Genomic DNA, 16,264 nt, shown 5'->3' with positions numbered 1-16,264 from the left:
TTGTTGGAGTGCCGTACTACTGGCTACCGGGCAAGAAATATGGTCGGAAAATGCTCCTCTGGCTCTAGCCCCATCAGAGGTCCTGCCCGAGGGTTACCCACATTTACCCAGAGCTATCAACTTCCATGGCAGCGTCCTCCTCGGCACTCTCCTCAGAGGTCCCCGATCAGGCGGAAGCATCCACATCCTCCTACACCTCCGCGGGAGGACTCCCGCCCTGAAATCAAGTACACCCATCAGGGCAGATACACCCATACCCATGGTAACCTTCCGCTCAAGAGTTACAACAGAGACACCTACCCCTAGTTGGTACAAGAGCATGCCCTATGTAGACTTCTAGCCCGGCGTCAGCGTACCCCAGTCGCCTGTCAGGTGGCGGCTCCGCATTGGGAGTCACTCTACCACAACTGGTAGAGGCTCTGACCCAGTCCGCCCAAGGTCATCAGTACCGAAAACTAAAGCCTTCTCTGGGGTGCGACCCTCACCCCTGGGAGAAGAAACGTTTGATGATTGGCGGGATCACGCGGAACAAGTAATGCCAGGGTAGATGTGCTCAAATGCTCTAAAAAGTAAACGGATCGTTGAGTGTTTGCGGCCTCTGGCCGCCAACATCATGCGCTTGTATCACGAGTGTCACGCCAACGCAAAGGCTCAAGATCTGATACAGGCCTTAAACAAGACCTATGGAAAAAGGGACGACCCAATTGTGTTGTTGCCGCATTTTCATACCCTCAAACAGAAGGAGAATGAGGGACTGTCTGAATTCCCTCAATGGTTGCAGCTAACCCTGTGGACACTGATCCACAAAAAGGTCATCCGGTTCACTGAACTGGATGATTACAGGACCAAACAATTCCTGCGGGGACCATCCCCTAGTGGCCCGCATTTGCTGCCACCTCTCTACAGAGAATCCTCCTAGCTATGAGGACCTCATGGACCAAATGCAGGACCAGGAGGTCATCCTCCAGTTTCAGACCCCTGGGCGAACTTGTGACTCGTCTCGAAGGAAAAGATCTGCGACTCTCTCAAAGGAGTCTCGAAGAGAAGACTCCCACAAGGAACGGGCCCAAGCTTTCACCACCAAAGACCAGAAGGCCATCACAGTGGTCAAGATCTTATGGGAGCCATACTTCATCCATTACGGGCTACCAAATCGGCTGCACTCGAATCAAAGGCGGGACTTCTAAAGTAGACTCATCCGTGAATTACTGAAGCTGCTAAATATCACCAAGACCCGAACGACCCCTTACCACCCAGAAGGAGATGCTCTGCCAGACAGGTTCAACCGGACCCTCCTTGACATTCTCGGCAGAAGAATGAGTGGAGTAAGCACGTGGAATCCTTGGTGCACGCCTATAACTGCACCCCGCCTCGAGTCTACAGGATACACTCCCTATTTTCTAATCTTTGGGCAAGAAGCACAGCTTCCAGTAGATATACGTCTGAGGGTATCTACCGATGGGGTGCCCAACAGGACACAGTTAAAGTACGTACAGCGGCTCAAAGAAAGCCAGCAACAAACCTATCAATTAGCGGACAAAGCATCAGCTCATCTGAATGCCGGTAATAAAAGGTGCTATGACCATAAGATCCGCCACCGGGAAAGTCGTCCCATAGACACCGCTCTCTTCCACAACCTCATAAACCCCGGCAAACACAAACTGGGCGATCGCTGGCGTGATGGGTTATTCGAGGTCGAATCTCCGATTCCGGGCCTCCTGGTCTACCTGCCATATGCAGAATGCACTGCTACTGAATACACACACAAACACACACACAAGACATCACAGAGCACTCAGACCTCCCTCCGAAGCCGCCTCCCTCGCTCCCGACAGCTCCCCTCCTCATTGGCTCACTGCCGAACCACGTGACGTGTCAGCCTGCAAAACACCAGGAGCTGGTAGCTCCGGCCGGCTGACGCATCACAGCACGTAGTGAGCCACGTCGGAAGGAAGCAGCGGGGACGACCACACTGGAGGTAAGGGGCTAGTGGCCCGCGCGCACCGCCGACCGCAGCGGGTCCTCAGCCAATCATACGCTTTGAACATTATCTTTAACTGTTCACGAAATGTCTTTTACAGATAACCCTGTTCATTTAATGTAACCATGTATCTGCCATCATAACTCTGTGCCCAGGACATACTTAAAAACGAGAGGTAACTCTCAATGTATTACTTCCTGGTAAAACATTTTATAAATAAATACATTTGTAATTGTTGGTGCACTTGTCGCTTTTTCCTCCGCAATATAACAAAGATACGCCTTTTCCTCTGTTGCTGGACTGCTAGAACTCTGACTCAGGCCCTCATTCTCTCCCGTCTTGATTACTGTAACCTCCTGCTGTCCGGCCTTCCTGCCTCTCCCCTGTCTCCCCTACAATCTATCCTAAACGGTGCTGCCAGAATCACTCTACTCTTTCCTAAATCTGTCTCAGCGTCTCCCTTGGCTTACGATCAAATCCTGCATCTCACACTCAATTTTCCTCCTCACTTTTAAAGCTTTACACTCTGCTGCCCCTCCTTACATCTCAGCCCCAATTTCTCGCTATACTCCATCCCGACTCTTGTCTTCTGCTCAAGGATGTCTTCTCTCTACCCCCTTTGTATCTAAAGCCCTCTCCTGCCTTAAACCTTTCTCACTGACTGCCCCACACCTCTGGAATGCTTTTCCCCTCTATACCCGACTAGCACCCTCTCTATCCACCTTTAAGACCTAGCTTAAGACACACTTGCTTAAAGAAGCATATGAATAGCACCGTGGATAATACTAGACACATGATACATAAAGCTTGGCCCCCTGCAGACGCACTTACCAGAACTCCCTCCTACTGTCTCTGTACGTTCTCCCTACCTACCAATTAGACTGTAAGCTCCTCGGAGCAGGGACTCCTCTTCCTAAATGTTACTTTTATGTCTGAAGCACTTATTCCCATGATCTGTTATTTGTATTATTTGTTATTTATATGATTGTCATGTGTGTTACTACTGTGAAGCGCTATGTACAATAATGGCTCTATATAAATAAAGACACATACATACATATATAGACCAAACTCAAAAACTCTTTTTGGATTTTCCCAGCTGCAGAGAACCCGCCAGAGACCCTTTTTTCTTCAGCAAACATATTGTTTCAGCAAGAAAGGAAGACATTGCAAATCAGACAGAATTAAAAAATGTACAAAGAAAATGTTGCTCTGTCTTTAGTGTTGGACTAACACCTAATAATAACTTATACGGACAATAAACCAAGGAATAACAACCACACGTTGCTTTGCAATAAAATTGCTGGTATCTCTGGCAATTCAGGGATTTATATTAACATTATGTGAATGGACGAAATATGTTTCTGTTTAATTTGAAATGTAAAAAGATTGTTGGAGCCCACACATTAGCATTTCAGCATATAAAGTCATGCAGGGGGGAAAAAGCTCAGTCGTTGCCGAAATAAATCTCTTATATCACTCAATATTTCACGTAATTTATATTTTCTCTACAGTATAGAGAATGTGACCATTAAACGAGCACGTGTGAGTAAGAAACGGCGTACCAATAGTGATCAATAACAAGCCACCCAAAAGGGGCGAGAATTTGGCGTTCTGGACCAGCAAGGCAAAACTGCAATGAGTGGTTAAAATGCAGAAAATGATTATCATAGTAAGATCATTCTGACGATAGGGAATGAGAATAATGGCAAACAATATTTCTGCTGCGGCAAGGAATGACCGACTAACAAATGAGGAGCAGGTGGGAAAGAGACAGTGAGCTAGGTACAGTGTAAGGGAAAGAGAGACAGGGAGGAAGATGGTCTGCAGCAGTATCTCTCCTACTTAATCTTCCTACAGTATGCCTCAAGCACCAACAATTAGACGGTAGGATTTACAGGGAAGGACCTTATTGTTGTTCCTGACAAATGTTATGTTCAAGGCTGTGTAAACGGTTAGCACTATATAAGATAGTGTAGAACAACAACACAGATATGGAGAGAAAGATAATTAGGGGAGGAGAGAGAGAGAGATAAATAGCCCCATTTCAAGAAGTAGAGCTTGACAGAACTATAGTACAGATGTAGCAGTCTTCATTGCTCCCTCTAGTGTGTTATGGTGGGATATTCTGTTTTTTCACTGCCATTGAATCCTATAGAAACTCTGCGATATTCTGCATTAAAAGGAGATATGTTGTGTCATGGTTATGTAGCTACTTATTTCTCTGGCCCCAACACTGTAAGTCCTGGTAAGGAGCAGGCAGTGTTGGGTTTAAGTTCCTCATAACATAAGTCTTATGTGTTCATCATGAGGTTAATAATTTGTTGCAGTCTACAGGTACTAGCTGGGACCATTAGAGCATGTGACCCTGGGGGTGGGTTTCCTGGAGGGGTGCTGCCCTCTTACCGGGCCTAAGGAGTGGGACCCTGCTAAATTTAGAGTGTTCTATGTGGAGTTCCAGATAGCCTCTCCTTAGGGAGTGGGTGAATACCACTTACACCATCAGGGGGTAAGGGATCTAAGGATAGGTCCTTGGGCTATTTCCAGGGATAGGTCCTGCGAGCTATGCTCTGCTCCAGAAAGATACATGCAAGCTGCGAGGGATAGGAGAGAGAACTGCCTATGATTGTACCTCTCTTGCATGGGAGAAGAGATGTCTGTTTGCTGAATAAAGAACCAAAGTTGTACCATCACTGGAGTGTTGTTTCATGAGAAGGAGAATTGCCTTTGGGGGGTTATCCCTGTTTCAAATAGGGTCCCTACAGGATGGAGGCCCTGCACAGAGAGAGAGGAATGCCGTAAGGAAGCCAAGAATCACTACTGTCTTTCCCCCATGAATAACTGATGTATCAGGCTTCATTATTGCATCTGCTGCATTTTAGTGGGATACATTCTGATAGTCTGCCCCAGCACTGCTTATGAATCCTGTGGAAAATGTGTAATATTCTGATTTACAACAGGATATGTGCTGTTATCTGTAGGAACAGTGTTAGCGCTACATCTGTACCAACCATGAAATTATTTAACTTCACTTCCAAATGATTTAAAAGATAATGTCAAGAAACACCTAGAGATGGAGATTTGGCCTTGTTTTCTGTTTTGGATTTCATTCTAGAAAATGGAACCGGTTTTGGTTTTCTGTTTGTTTTTGGAATGATTTCCCACACCCCAGCTTTGCCCATCACTAGTTAACATTAGCCACCAAAACCTGGAGACCGAATATCTGGTAAGGGTCACACAACAGAATCCCTCTGTGGCAGAGACACAATCATTTGAGAGCTAAGGAGAGGGAGACTGCTTACTTGGTTGTTCTGGCCAATCCCAATATTTTTAAATAAACCTTTCATTTCCGGAGCTGCTTGGCCTCTAGTCAAGCCCCTGCTCCTCACCTGCACACAGGCTATCTGCACACATGTCTATCCTATTAAAAACAACATCATACAGTGTTAGAATAAAAGGTAAATGTAACAGTGTTACTAATGTTCCAATACAACTGCTCAAGCACCTCTGAGAGAAAAGACTGGGAAGACGGTAGAACACAAATGTACCAAATAACTTTCTTTATGTTGGTAAAATTTAGCAGCATTCAGTATTTAGAGATGGGTGAATCCGCCCAAATCCATTTTCCAGATTTTCACTGATGTTACCCCCAACATCCGTTTAGCTGTGTGAAATCCGCAAACGGATTTGGGCGGTTTCATCAAAATCCGCCATTAGATACAATCCATGTATCTGGATGTGTTTGTAGAATCCAATCCGTGGATTCAGCAAATCTATTGCACAGAGTCTTAAGAATCTGCAAATGGATTGCTGAATCCACAAATTGGATTCTACAAATCCATCCACGGAATATGAAATCTGCTGAGTTTATTGGTGATAATAATATAAAATCTGCAAACCGCAAATCATCCTTTTTGACATTGATCCGCTGAAATCCGCGGCCCAGAGAAGCCTGCGGGTCCAAATTTGCCAAAAAAATTGTTCCATCTCTAGTGATATTCTTTTTATAGATTTATATTTTTTGAAGCTTCTCTGGGAGAGCAATAGTACCATCAAGGTCAGCCTTTTCCCGTTCAATATGACCACCAAGGTCAGCCTTGGCCCATTCAATATGACCACCAAGGTCAGCCTTGGCCCGTTCAATATGACCACCAAGGTCAGCCTTGGCCCGTTCAATATGACCACCAAGGTCAGCCTTGGCCCGTTCAATATGACCACCAAGGTCAGCCTTGGCCCGTTCAACATGACCACCAAGGTCAGCCTTGGCCCGTTCAATATGACCACCAAGGTCAGCCTTGGCCCGTTCAATATGACCACCAAGGTCAGCCTTGGCCCGTTCAATATGACCACCAAGGTCAGCCTTGGCCCGTTCAATATGACCACCAAGGTCAGTCTTGGCCCATTCAATATGACCACCAAGGTCAGCCTTGGCCCGTTCAATATTACCATCAAGGTCAGCCTTGGCCCATTCAATATGACCACCAAGGTCAGCCTTGGCCCATTCGTGATCACCACAGCCATATTTGTAGTTTTTTTTTGCGACAACTTGGCAAAAACTTTTTACCAGCGACCTAGGTCTACCCAGATCTGGAAGCATCACAGTTAAGCTCTACAGGCCCACAGCAGATTGACTAAAGTTCTGGGGAGGATTGCTGCAACTTATGCTATCATTATGCCATCAGTCATGGATATCTCCATGTTAGTGTCCATAGACTCATCAGATTTTCAGGATAGCATGTATGTGGGGTAACTAAAGATGGAGATTCCTCAATGATGGCTTTAAAGCAGCAGTCCAATGGCAGTCCTGACGTTTATTTTTCAATTATATATTTTTTCCCTTTAATATGTGCATCAATACAATCCACACAATGATAAGTAATTAGCTAAGTTGCTGATTGATCAGTTCTCCTGTTATTGATCAGTGAAGATATGGCTCGTGGGTTCACTAACTGGATGTCAGTGCAGTAGAAGAGGATCAAAGATGCAAAGTTCTGTGGGAAAGATCATGTGACCAGGCAGTCACTAGATACAATTGGTGCACTGCTAGAGAGAGGGCAGGGCTCAAAAAGGGGTGTGCCAGAGCCTGTTTCAGAAGAGGAAAGGGATGTGACTTTGTAAATGGATGCTATAGAAACAAAAAATGCCTGTTACATAATACATTAAAAATGTAATTCATAGTTGTTTAAAAAAATTGCTACAAGTATTTAAGAAATAAACTAATAAAAAGGATTTTTAAAATGCATTTGCAATATTTCATGCTATTATTGAAGCCGGCTCTACAGCGCTTAATAAATCAGAACCATTGTCAGCTTCTCCTCCTCACCTTTGAAGAAGTAGAATTTTCCATCTGAACTGGACACAGCTGCAGCTTCAACAAAGGCTGGTAGCTTCTCCCACATCTGTTGTAGAGGTCGGGGCTCAGTGACATTCCCATCAGTGGAGACCATCCAGAAGTGACGGCCTTTGAAGATGTATAATACGTGGTTCAAATCTGTGGGATAATGAAAAGTGTATATATTATGTTAGGCTGCCCTTATGATGTACCACGCAATGTTTGCTTGTTTTCTTGAGGATAAATCGCATTAACCACGAAAGTGATCGGAATACAAGTGGAGCACCCTCCACTTCTGTTCGCGTCGGGGACCTGCCCACAACCACGTGATTGTTACAAGCAAAGACATGATGGCGATCCCAGAAAACCTGCTGCTGGTTCCTCTGACAGTGAAAGGGTTAAAAAAATGAAAGAAAAGGAAGGGAAGTGCTGTGTATACTGGTGTATGCTAGCAGGGGTGGCTGAATTTGGGGAGTGTGCAGTGGGTTCATTTATCTTCAAAGTGTGTGGTAATTAAAAGCCTGTAGGAGAGAAGAGGAAAGAAAAAGTTATGTTCAGCTTATGTAGCATCTGTCCTATCACTTTGTTCAGTCAGCTATGCTACCTTTGATCAGGCAGCCGCATTGGTGGGACTGTATTACTGGCATGCGCTGCTGGCAAAGGTTGATATTCAGTCCGCTTTTTCAGTTATTAATGGTGCATTCCTCGATGTTTCCTCCTGCTTCGGTGTAAGTTATACGATTTTTATTTTGTCGATATGTGCCTACCCATAGGGTGCGCACTATCAAATTTTTATTTTTAAACATTAAGCCCCTTCTTGGAGTGGGTGATACATAAAAGAGTGCAGACGGTTGGGGTTATCTAGACGACTTTCTGTTTGCGAGTTCAGGCAGGTCTCACAATATGTGCAAGAAGGTTGGAAGAGTTTGGGGTTCCGCTGGCTGTTATAATCTACTTGGCGATGGATTTAATTCGAGCAGCTGCTGCACCTGGTACATGCAGAGTTTATGCAGCGGCCTGGCATGAGTACCTTAATCTGGCGGGGGAGTTGGGGCTAGAAGTCAAGGAGGTTGGACCCTACTAACGTATGTGTTAGTGCTTAATGAAAAAGCGCTGTCGGGCAGTTCAGTTGAAAGGAAGCTGGCTGGGGTATCATTTTTATGAGGTTGTTTGGATTGGGGGATCCGTTAAAGGACTTTGCAGCATGCAGGCTGGTTGCAGGGATCAAGAGGGTATTGCCAGTGTAGGATTGCAGGAAGCTGGTTAGTGCTAGAAGGTTTGGTGCAAATTACTCAAAGTGTGTGCTTCTCAACTCAAGGCAACGCTGTTTAATGCGGCTTTTGTGCTTGCATTTTTGGGGCCCCGGTGGGTAGTGAGCTGGGGTTTTTTTTGTGCCACTAAGAAAGAGGGAGAAGATTTGTCTTTTGAGGGCATGGTTCAGGGATCTGATCACAGCAGTTCGTGGGTCCGTTTAGGTGGCTTGAATGGCCCATTCTGTTTGCCCACTTAGGAGGCAGGGGGAGTTCCTGGAGGTCAGGCCTCCAATTCCTGGCCTATTACTAATGCATGTTGGGGGTGAGTCCTTGTCGAGGTAACAGTAACAGTGGGTTTTTCAGTTATGTCTGGGTGGTTTGGGGCATTAACGGAGGCAGCCTGGCTGAGTTTGGGTGTCGATGTGATCCTTTGTATTGGGAGATGGAAGTCAAATAGTTATCACAGTTATGTTTGTCTTTGAACAGTTTAGGTAGTTACTGTACAGTGTTTGCTTTATGTTTTATTTCCTTATTGTGCGTTAGGTGTTGCTGCTATGAACGTATAGACGTGTATAAATAATCAGTGACTCATATGTACATTGGGCCGAAAGCAAGCTGTTGTTTGCCCATACGGGAAGAATTTGGTGCTGCTGGGGGATCAGGCAACAGTTATTTTGTTGGGTAAGAGCCAGGGATAGGAGGCCTCCTCAAGTTTTATAGCTTCACGTTGGGGGTAATGATGTCAAGTTGTTGGACTTAATTTATGTGACCAAGAGGGACTTGGCACAGATTCAGGTTCGTATCAAGTTGTATTTGATTTGGTAAAACATTGTTCATAGGGAGATTTGGATGAGGCCTTCGCTTGCTTGCGCACTCAGGAAGAGAAGAACAAAAACAATAAGGCTGTGGGGTAGTTTGTTTTGCAGTCATGTGGCAGGGTGATTTGTCTCCTGTATTTTGAGTCTGATAACGATAAGTTGTTTCGGCTGGACGGGGGGCATTTGTCTGACCTTGGCCTGGATTTATTTCATGTCACCATTCAGGACTGGGTGGAAAAGGTCCTTGCAGGCCTGGAGGCTCCAGGGCTAATTTAAGGGTCGTTAAATAGCCCCGTTTGTGGCGGCTGGTGGTGGTTAAGTACGGGGCAACCTTGCCAGATGTGGCTCTGTGGGTACAGTTATTATTATTATTGTTTATTTGTAAAGTGCCAATATATTCCTCGTTGGGGAAAAATAGGGGTACAGAGATTTGACTATTGCATAAAAAGAGTTACATACAACAGGGCCACCAGCAGACATAGTTGGGTCCAGGAGAAATATAAGAAGTCAGCCCAATCCCCCTTCCATCGACAAACTGGGGGGGGGGGGGCAGGAGTAGAAGGTATGCACACAAGGCAGGTGGGTGGAAGTGGGTATGTGGACGGGGGTAGGCGGGAGTGGGTAAAAAGGTATGAGTGAGGTAGTAAAAGGAGGTAATGGGCCTGGGGGGTGTATGTGGAGGTAATGAACCTGGAGAGGGAGGGGGGTGTATGTGAAGGCAATGGCCCTGGGGGTATAGGGAAGTAGTTGGCTTGGGTGGGTGGTATAGGGAAGTAATGGACCTGGGTAGGGAAATAGGGAGGTAATGGGTTTGGGGGGCAGGGGCCTAGTACACTGAGACTCTTGAGCTTGGTGTCATGTCTGGTGCTTATTCCTGTGAATAAGTCCTGGTCTCTTGTGACAAGGGCCACCAACAGAAATGGCTGGGTCCAGAAGAAATATAAGAAGCCGGCCCTATCCCCCCTTCAAACGGGGGGGGGAGGGGGGGAATAGGTATGGGCACAAGAGGAAGTGGGAGGGGGGAAAAGAAGGTATGGGGATGCGGTAAATGGGGGTAATGGGCTTGGGGGTGGGTATGTGGAGGTAATGGGCTTGGGGGGAGAATTTGGAGGCAATGGTCTTGGGGGTATGGGGAGGTAATGGTACTGGGGGGCATGTGAAGGTAATGGTCCTAGGGGGGGTATAGGGAGGTAATGAGCCTGGGGCAGTAGATGGAGGCAATGGGTCTGGGGGGTATAGATAGGTAATGTGCCTGAGGGGTATAGGGAGGTAATGGGCCTGAGGGGGATAGGGAGGTAATGGGCCTGAGGGGGATATATGGAGGTAATGGTCCTGAAGGGGTGTAAAGAGGCATTGGGCCAGGGGGTTGGTATAGGGAGGCAATGGGCCTGGGGGTATAGGGAGGTAATGAGCCTGGGGGATATAGGGGAAGTAATTGGCCTGGGAGGGGGTATAGCGAGGTAATGGGCCAGGGGGGGTGGGGAGATAGTGAAGTATTGGGGCAGGGGACCTAGTGCACTGAGATTCCACATGGGCTTACCTGCGGCCCACAGATGGGCCCACTGGAGCGACATGATAGGGAGGCCTGGGCCGGAGAGGCAGCGGTTGGTGAGTGGGAGGGTCCCACAGGTCCGTGAAAGGGAGGCCCAGGCCAGATGGGCGGCAGCCAGTAAAAGAGAATGAGGACTCTATAGACCTGTGGATGAGCCCAGGCCTAAAGATGCAGTGGCCACAGGAGAGGAGGGGCGGGCCACAAACATTATGGTCGATGGCAGGGCCCCCTGATTGATTGGTCAAGGGGCCTGGGACAGCAGTCCCCGCTGTACCCCTCTGTCATGGTCCTGACATACTATACAAATACAAATAAGGACAAACATGCACAAACAGATAGAGAGAGGTAACGAGGGCCCTGCTGGTGAGAGTTTACAATCTGGAGGGGAAAAGGGACAATGTTGAAACAAAAAGGAGAAGTGGCTGCTTATTGAAGGATGGGGTATGCTTTGGGTTGGAGTATGGTCCAGCCCGACAGCTAAACCCATTAAGGCTTGAGGGTGGGGATGTTAGGAGTTGTTACATAGCTTGGAGATTGGTCCATCTACACAGCTGATCCAAATGGGGTTGGAAAGGGGTGAGTGGGATATTAGAGGTATGCCAGATAGACTTCCTTAAAAAGGTGAGCTTTCATCGAGTTTTTAAATGTCTGATAGATGGGGGAGAGTCTGATGGTACATGGTAGGAAATTGCAGAGAGAGTGGGCAGCACAGAAAAAGTCTTGTAGGCGGGAGTGAGAGAAGGTGATAAGACAGGATGAAAGGCGGATATCGTGGGCAGAATGTAGGGGTTGCTTAGGGATATATATTGTGATGAGGGCTAAGATTTAAGGTGGGGCAACGTCATTGAGAGCTTTGCAAGTCAGAACTATGGTTTTAATTTTGACTCTAGAGGATATGGGGAGCCAGTGTAGGGATTTGGGGAAGTGGAGTTGTGAGTGAGGTAAATGAGTCTGGCAGCAGCATTTTGGATAGATTGAAGTTGAGACATGTGGACAAGGGGAATGGCAACTAGGAGAAGGTCACAGTAGCCAAGACGGGACAAAATGAGTGAGTGAATTAGGATTTTAGTTGTATCATGAGTGAGAAAAGAGCGTATCTTGGCAATATTTCGAAGGTGGAGCCTGTAGGACTTCATGAGGGGCTGAATGTGAGGAATGACGGAGAAATCAGACTCAAAGATGACCCTAGACAGCAAGCTTCAGGTGTTGCCTAGTAGGCGAGTGGGCGGGGCTTACTGGGTAGTGGGTATCTGGGGCTCATTCTCAACGCTGATGATGAGTCATCTGAGCGTCCGGGGCTGTATGGTGCCTGAACACCATTGGCCTTGCTGGTTGGTGGAGCACTCTGGCAGGGTTTTTGGTACTTACAGTTCTGTTATTGGTATGTTTAATAAAAGACATGGCCATTGAACCTCCAGACCATTTACTGTGTGCAAGTTTTATTCAAGGACATGTTTTGAGAAGTTGAGGGGAGCTACATCAAAGGCTCTATGGTGATTTTTATTATGTTATATTATTGGAATTTTAAAATTATGTTGGCATTTAACAGACTTTCTTGATTAAAAAAATGCAGTCCCTATTTTCATGTTTTTTCTAACCGCGTGTTATTTGGAAAAGGATTTGGGAGGGTTGACTTGAGAGCCAGTGAAGACACTTTTCAAGAATCTAATCCTACATCTGCCTCACTGAAGTTGGAGAGAGATTGAAGATCTTACCCAATGTGATGGCATCGAAGATAGATTGGCAATAGTAAGCGCCTTTGATCCCAATGTCTGCACCTCCACTACTTTCTGAACTCCAGTCCTGAAAAAAGGCAAACTGTTTCCCAGGGAGCTGCACCAATTTTCCTCTGGGGGGAGCCCCTGTTATACAAACCACAGGAGAAATAAAGAAAGAGCAGAGAATTATTTAGACACATCCAAGCTGCTTCAGTAGACATTGCTCCTTCAGTAAAATCATTTTTTATCTTTCACAGATATACCTCATTACAACATTATAAATCATTGTAGCATTATTTCTTACCCCATTTAGATATAATTGCCTAAAGAAATGCAACATGCATAAATATTTGCCAAGGGAGAATGGGACTTTTAGAACAGTTTGTTTCACTGTGAATACTGCAAACTAATGTATCTGGTAAATAGTAATTGCCCATGTAAAGATAAGCATGTGCATTTACTATAAAATAGCATGAATCAGTGAATTTTAATAGTTGTAAGTGCACACAAAACTAAAACGTCCTCTCACTTTTACAAGTATTCAGCTAAACAGGGCTGCTGGGTCCCCTTACCATTCACAGTAGGGCTGCAATTTGGGGTCACATTCAGTGCAGATGTTTTGGAAACCTTAAAACTGTAGCCGCTCTCTAAGGACTGGCTCACTCATGGAATACTTGGGAAACCAGTTTTGCTTTGTGTTACTTTGCAGAGGGTATTGGCCCTAGCTGGTGAAAAGCATCCGTGGAGACCCTAATAATAACAACTTTATTTCATTTAACAACTTGAAATCATATAGCACTTTTCTCCCAATGTTATTCGAAGTGCTTCACAATTACAGTGCAACGCGCATGGTACGCAAAACACAGGATTTTTACAGACACGGCCCCTGCCCCATAGAGCTTCCATGCTATGTTTTTGGTGTCTTAGGCACAGGGACATAAAGTGACTTGCCCAAGGTCACAAGGAGCTGACACCTTGTTCCTCTGCTTCAAACTCAGTATCTTTACTCACTGAGCTACTTCTTCACTACCCTGAGGGGTACAACACCCCCCTGATCCATACTTCCAGCCCTCCACATCTATGTTTATATGCAAGTATATACGTACAGTATATCTTTATTTATATAACGCTATCCATGTACATAGCGCTTCACAGCAGTAATACACGTGACATAATAATCGAACACATAATGGGGATACACGCTTCCGACATAACAGTAACAATAGGAAAAAGGAGTCCCTGCTCCAAAGAGCTTACAATCTATCATTACATACACCAAAAACTCAGAAAAAGAGGCACCGAGCACTAGATTTATGTCAGGATTCCAACCCGATGTGGGGCCATGAATGCTATTGTAACCTCATTGTAAAGAAAGCATGAGCACTTTCACTGATGTTCTTGGTTCAAGAAATGTTTTGGTTTTGCTGGAAATCGTATGTTTTTTTTTTTTAGATATGATTTTTTAATGAAAATGTTTGCAACATTTTCACATGTTAATGGCACATCTTTCCTCATAATTTAAATTGTTAACTTGTCTGGCCTTAGGTAGTCCCTCCAAGTGCATAGTAACCAAATCAACGAAAACATCTATATTCTTGAAGTTTTCACTGAAGGGAAGGAATTTAGACCTAGGTTTAAGATCTGTGTATGGACCTTCTCCCTGTACTTTGTTGGAGTCTTCCAATAGAGCTGTAAGGTATCCTGTTCATTCATTTATTTCTTCCATTACTTAGCAAATTTAATGGAATTCTGGAATCCACAAATTCATTCTGGACTACATCCGGTTTGAGGCAGGAGACTATACCTTTACATTTTTTTTTTAGAGGGACTGCTATAAATATCAAATATCCTATATTTAGTATTACCCATCCACTAAATATGTAGCCTTTACAGGTCTACATTATTATGGACCACCTATCTCTGCAACACTCATGAGCCAAAATTATAGTGGGTGTGACCCTAACATAGGAGTACAGTAAAAGAGGACCCCACATATATGGTAACATTTGGCATTGAAACTTTGACAGAGATGGGCAAATAACATTTTATTATATTGATACAGACTCTTGTGTGGACATGAATGCACCTTTAGTCTACCCATTTTCCTCTGCAGCAACAGGCTATATGCTATCACCAGCACAGAAGGTACTTCATGGGTTATTAGGATGTCATTACATCAAATTAGGGCAGTGCTATAAATAACAGCATGCATTCAATGGGACCCTCCCCCATACGTGCCTTGAGAAGGTGTTTTCACGCGAAACGCGCACGTCGGCATCTCAGGTGCACGTGCAGGGTTCCCACATCCCCGCATGGAACCAACAGGCAACACAGTTGCCAGTAACTGCTCGTGTACTAAGTTGTTGCTCCATTACTAAAGACCGATGGTCTAAGGGAGTTTGAAAGAGTTTGTCTACAGTTTCACTGACCTTGCTGACACCAGCAGGCATTTCAGCTACCATGGCATTATACCCTTAAGTTTGTTTAAATTTGGCTACCTATTGGTTCTATACAGCCTATGACTTATCAGAGCACCCCCTGAGACGTAGAGGGTACAGAACCCTATCTCGCACATACAGTAGGCTGTCTTAGTGTGCTCTGTGTCTCAGCTGTGAATACTGGGGTTAACTAGGTTGGTAATATCAGCCCCAATACTACTCATAAAGCCATCAGACTTTGCCGGGTTATGAATAGACTCATACAGAGTCTACTCATTTGCTTGTCTATACAATACTGCTATAAATAGGATGGGTATGACTAGTCACCTATGTATTAATGTCCTAAGATATGGGAGGTAGGTGCAAAAGAGGTAAACATTATAGTATACAGAGAGAACCCAAAGAGACGGGTTCAAAGCACCCCACTGTTGGTCCTTGAAGAAGCGTGTGAATCACACGAAACATATGTTGGGCTGAGTAAGACGTCGCGGAGGTGACGTAACGCAGGAGCCGCGGTCCATGCGGATCACAACTACACGGCTTGTATCATACACCATTTTTATCGGGTTCGCTGTAACCCTCTACACACAATGGTTATAGCAGGACGTGTGCCCTTATGAGCCAACAGGCTGCGCTTATGTGTGTGTGAATGTACTTGACATAGAGGATATAGTGTGGTTTAAATCTTTAGACTAGCAACAATATCCATGATGATACTATGTGGCAAGACTGTCTTTTGAGTGAACATGTGTGGATTTATTGAATCGCAGCTACACTGACATCCTAGATGTACAACCGGGTAGTGTTTACCCCGCATGTTGTTATAGGCTTTATGTACTCTGTACCTCAGATACTGGTATACTGATCCCAGATTAGCAATTGGGTTCTAAATCACAGCACTACATCACTAGCTGTTTTTTGGTATCAATTTGGTCTCTATATATTAGAGGTTATCCAGTATAGGTACTCAACAAACCCTGGGATACATACTCATTCCCATCGTGGAAATTATGGGGCTAAGTAAATTTTGATTTGGATACACCTAGTACCTAGTCGATTTTCATACAGAGTTGACTTAAGTCTCAAAGATTGATCTGCATCTAGAGTGTAATATATACTCCCACTGTCATGAGATAGTGGCAACGACATAAGGATCGCAGGAGAGAAGAGAG

At 45.2% G+C, this 16,264-nt stretch overlaps 1 protein-coding gene across 1 annotated transcript in view; it reads right to left on the bottom strand.

Moving 5' to 3' along the window:
• Nucleotides 1-16,264, bottom strand: part of MMP28 (matrix metallopeptidase 28) — an 82,343-nt gene that overhangs the window by 9,368 nt on the left and 56,711 nt on the right. Inside the window, exons 6-7 of the mRNA XM_075589866.1 lie at nucleotides 12,652-12,798; nucleotides 7,305-7,472 (exon numbers count right to left, since the gene is read on the bottom strand). Of these exons, the coding sequence (XP_075445981.1) occupies nucleotides 7,305-7,472; nucleotides 12,652-12,798 (315 nt within the window). The remainder of the gene's footprint in view (nucleotides 1-7,304; nucleotides 7,473-12,651; nucleotides 12,799-16,264) is intronic.

This window comes from Ascaphus truei, chromosome 3 (assembly GCF_040206685.1).
Source record: "Ascaphus truei isolate aAscTru1 chromosome 3, aAscTru1.hap1, whole genome shotgun sequence".
Taxonomy (NCBI): domain Eukaryota; kingdom Metazoa; phylum Chordata; class Amphibia; order Anura; family Ascaphidae; genus Ascaphus; species Ascaphus truei.
This window is presented reverse-complemented; position numbering and strand designations above follow the sequence as displayed.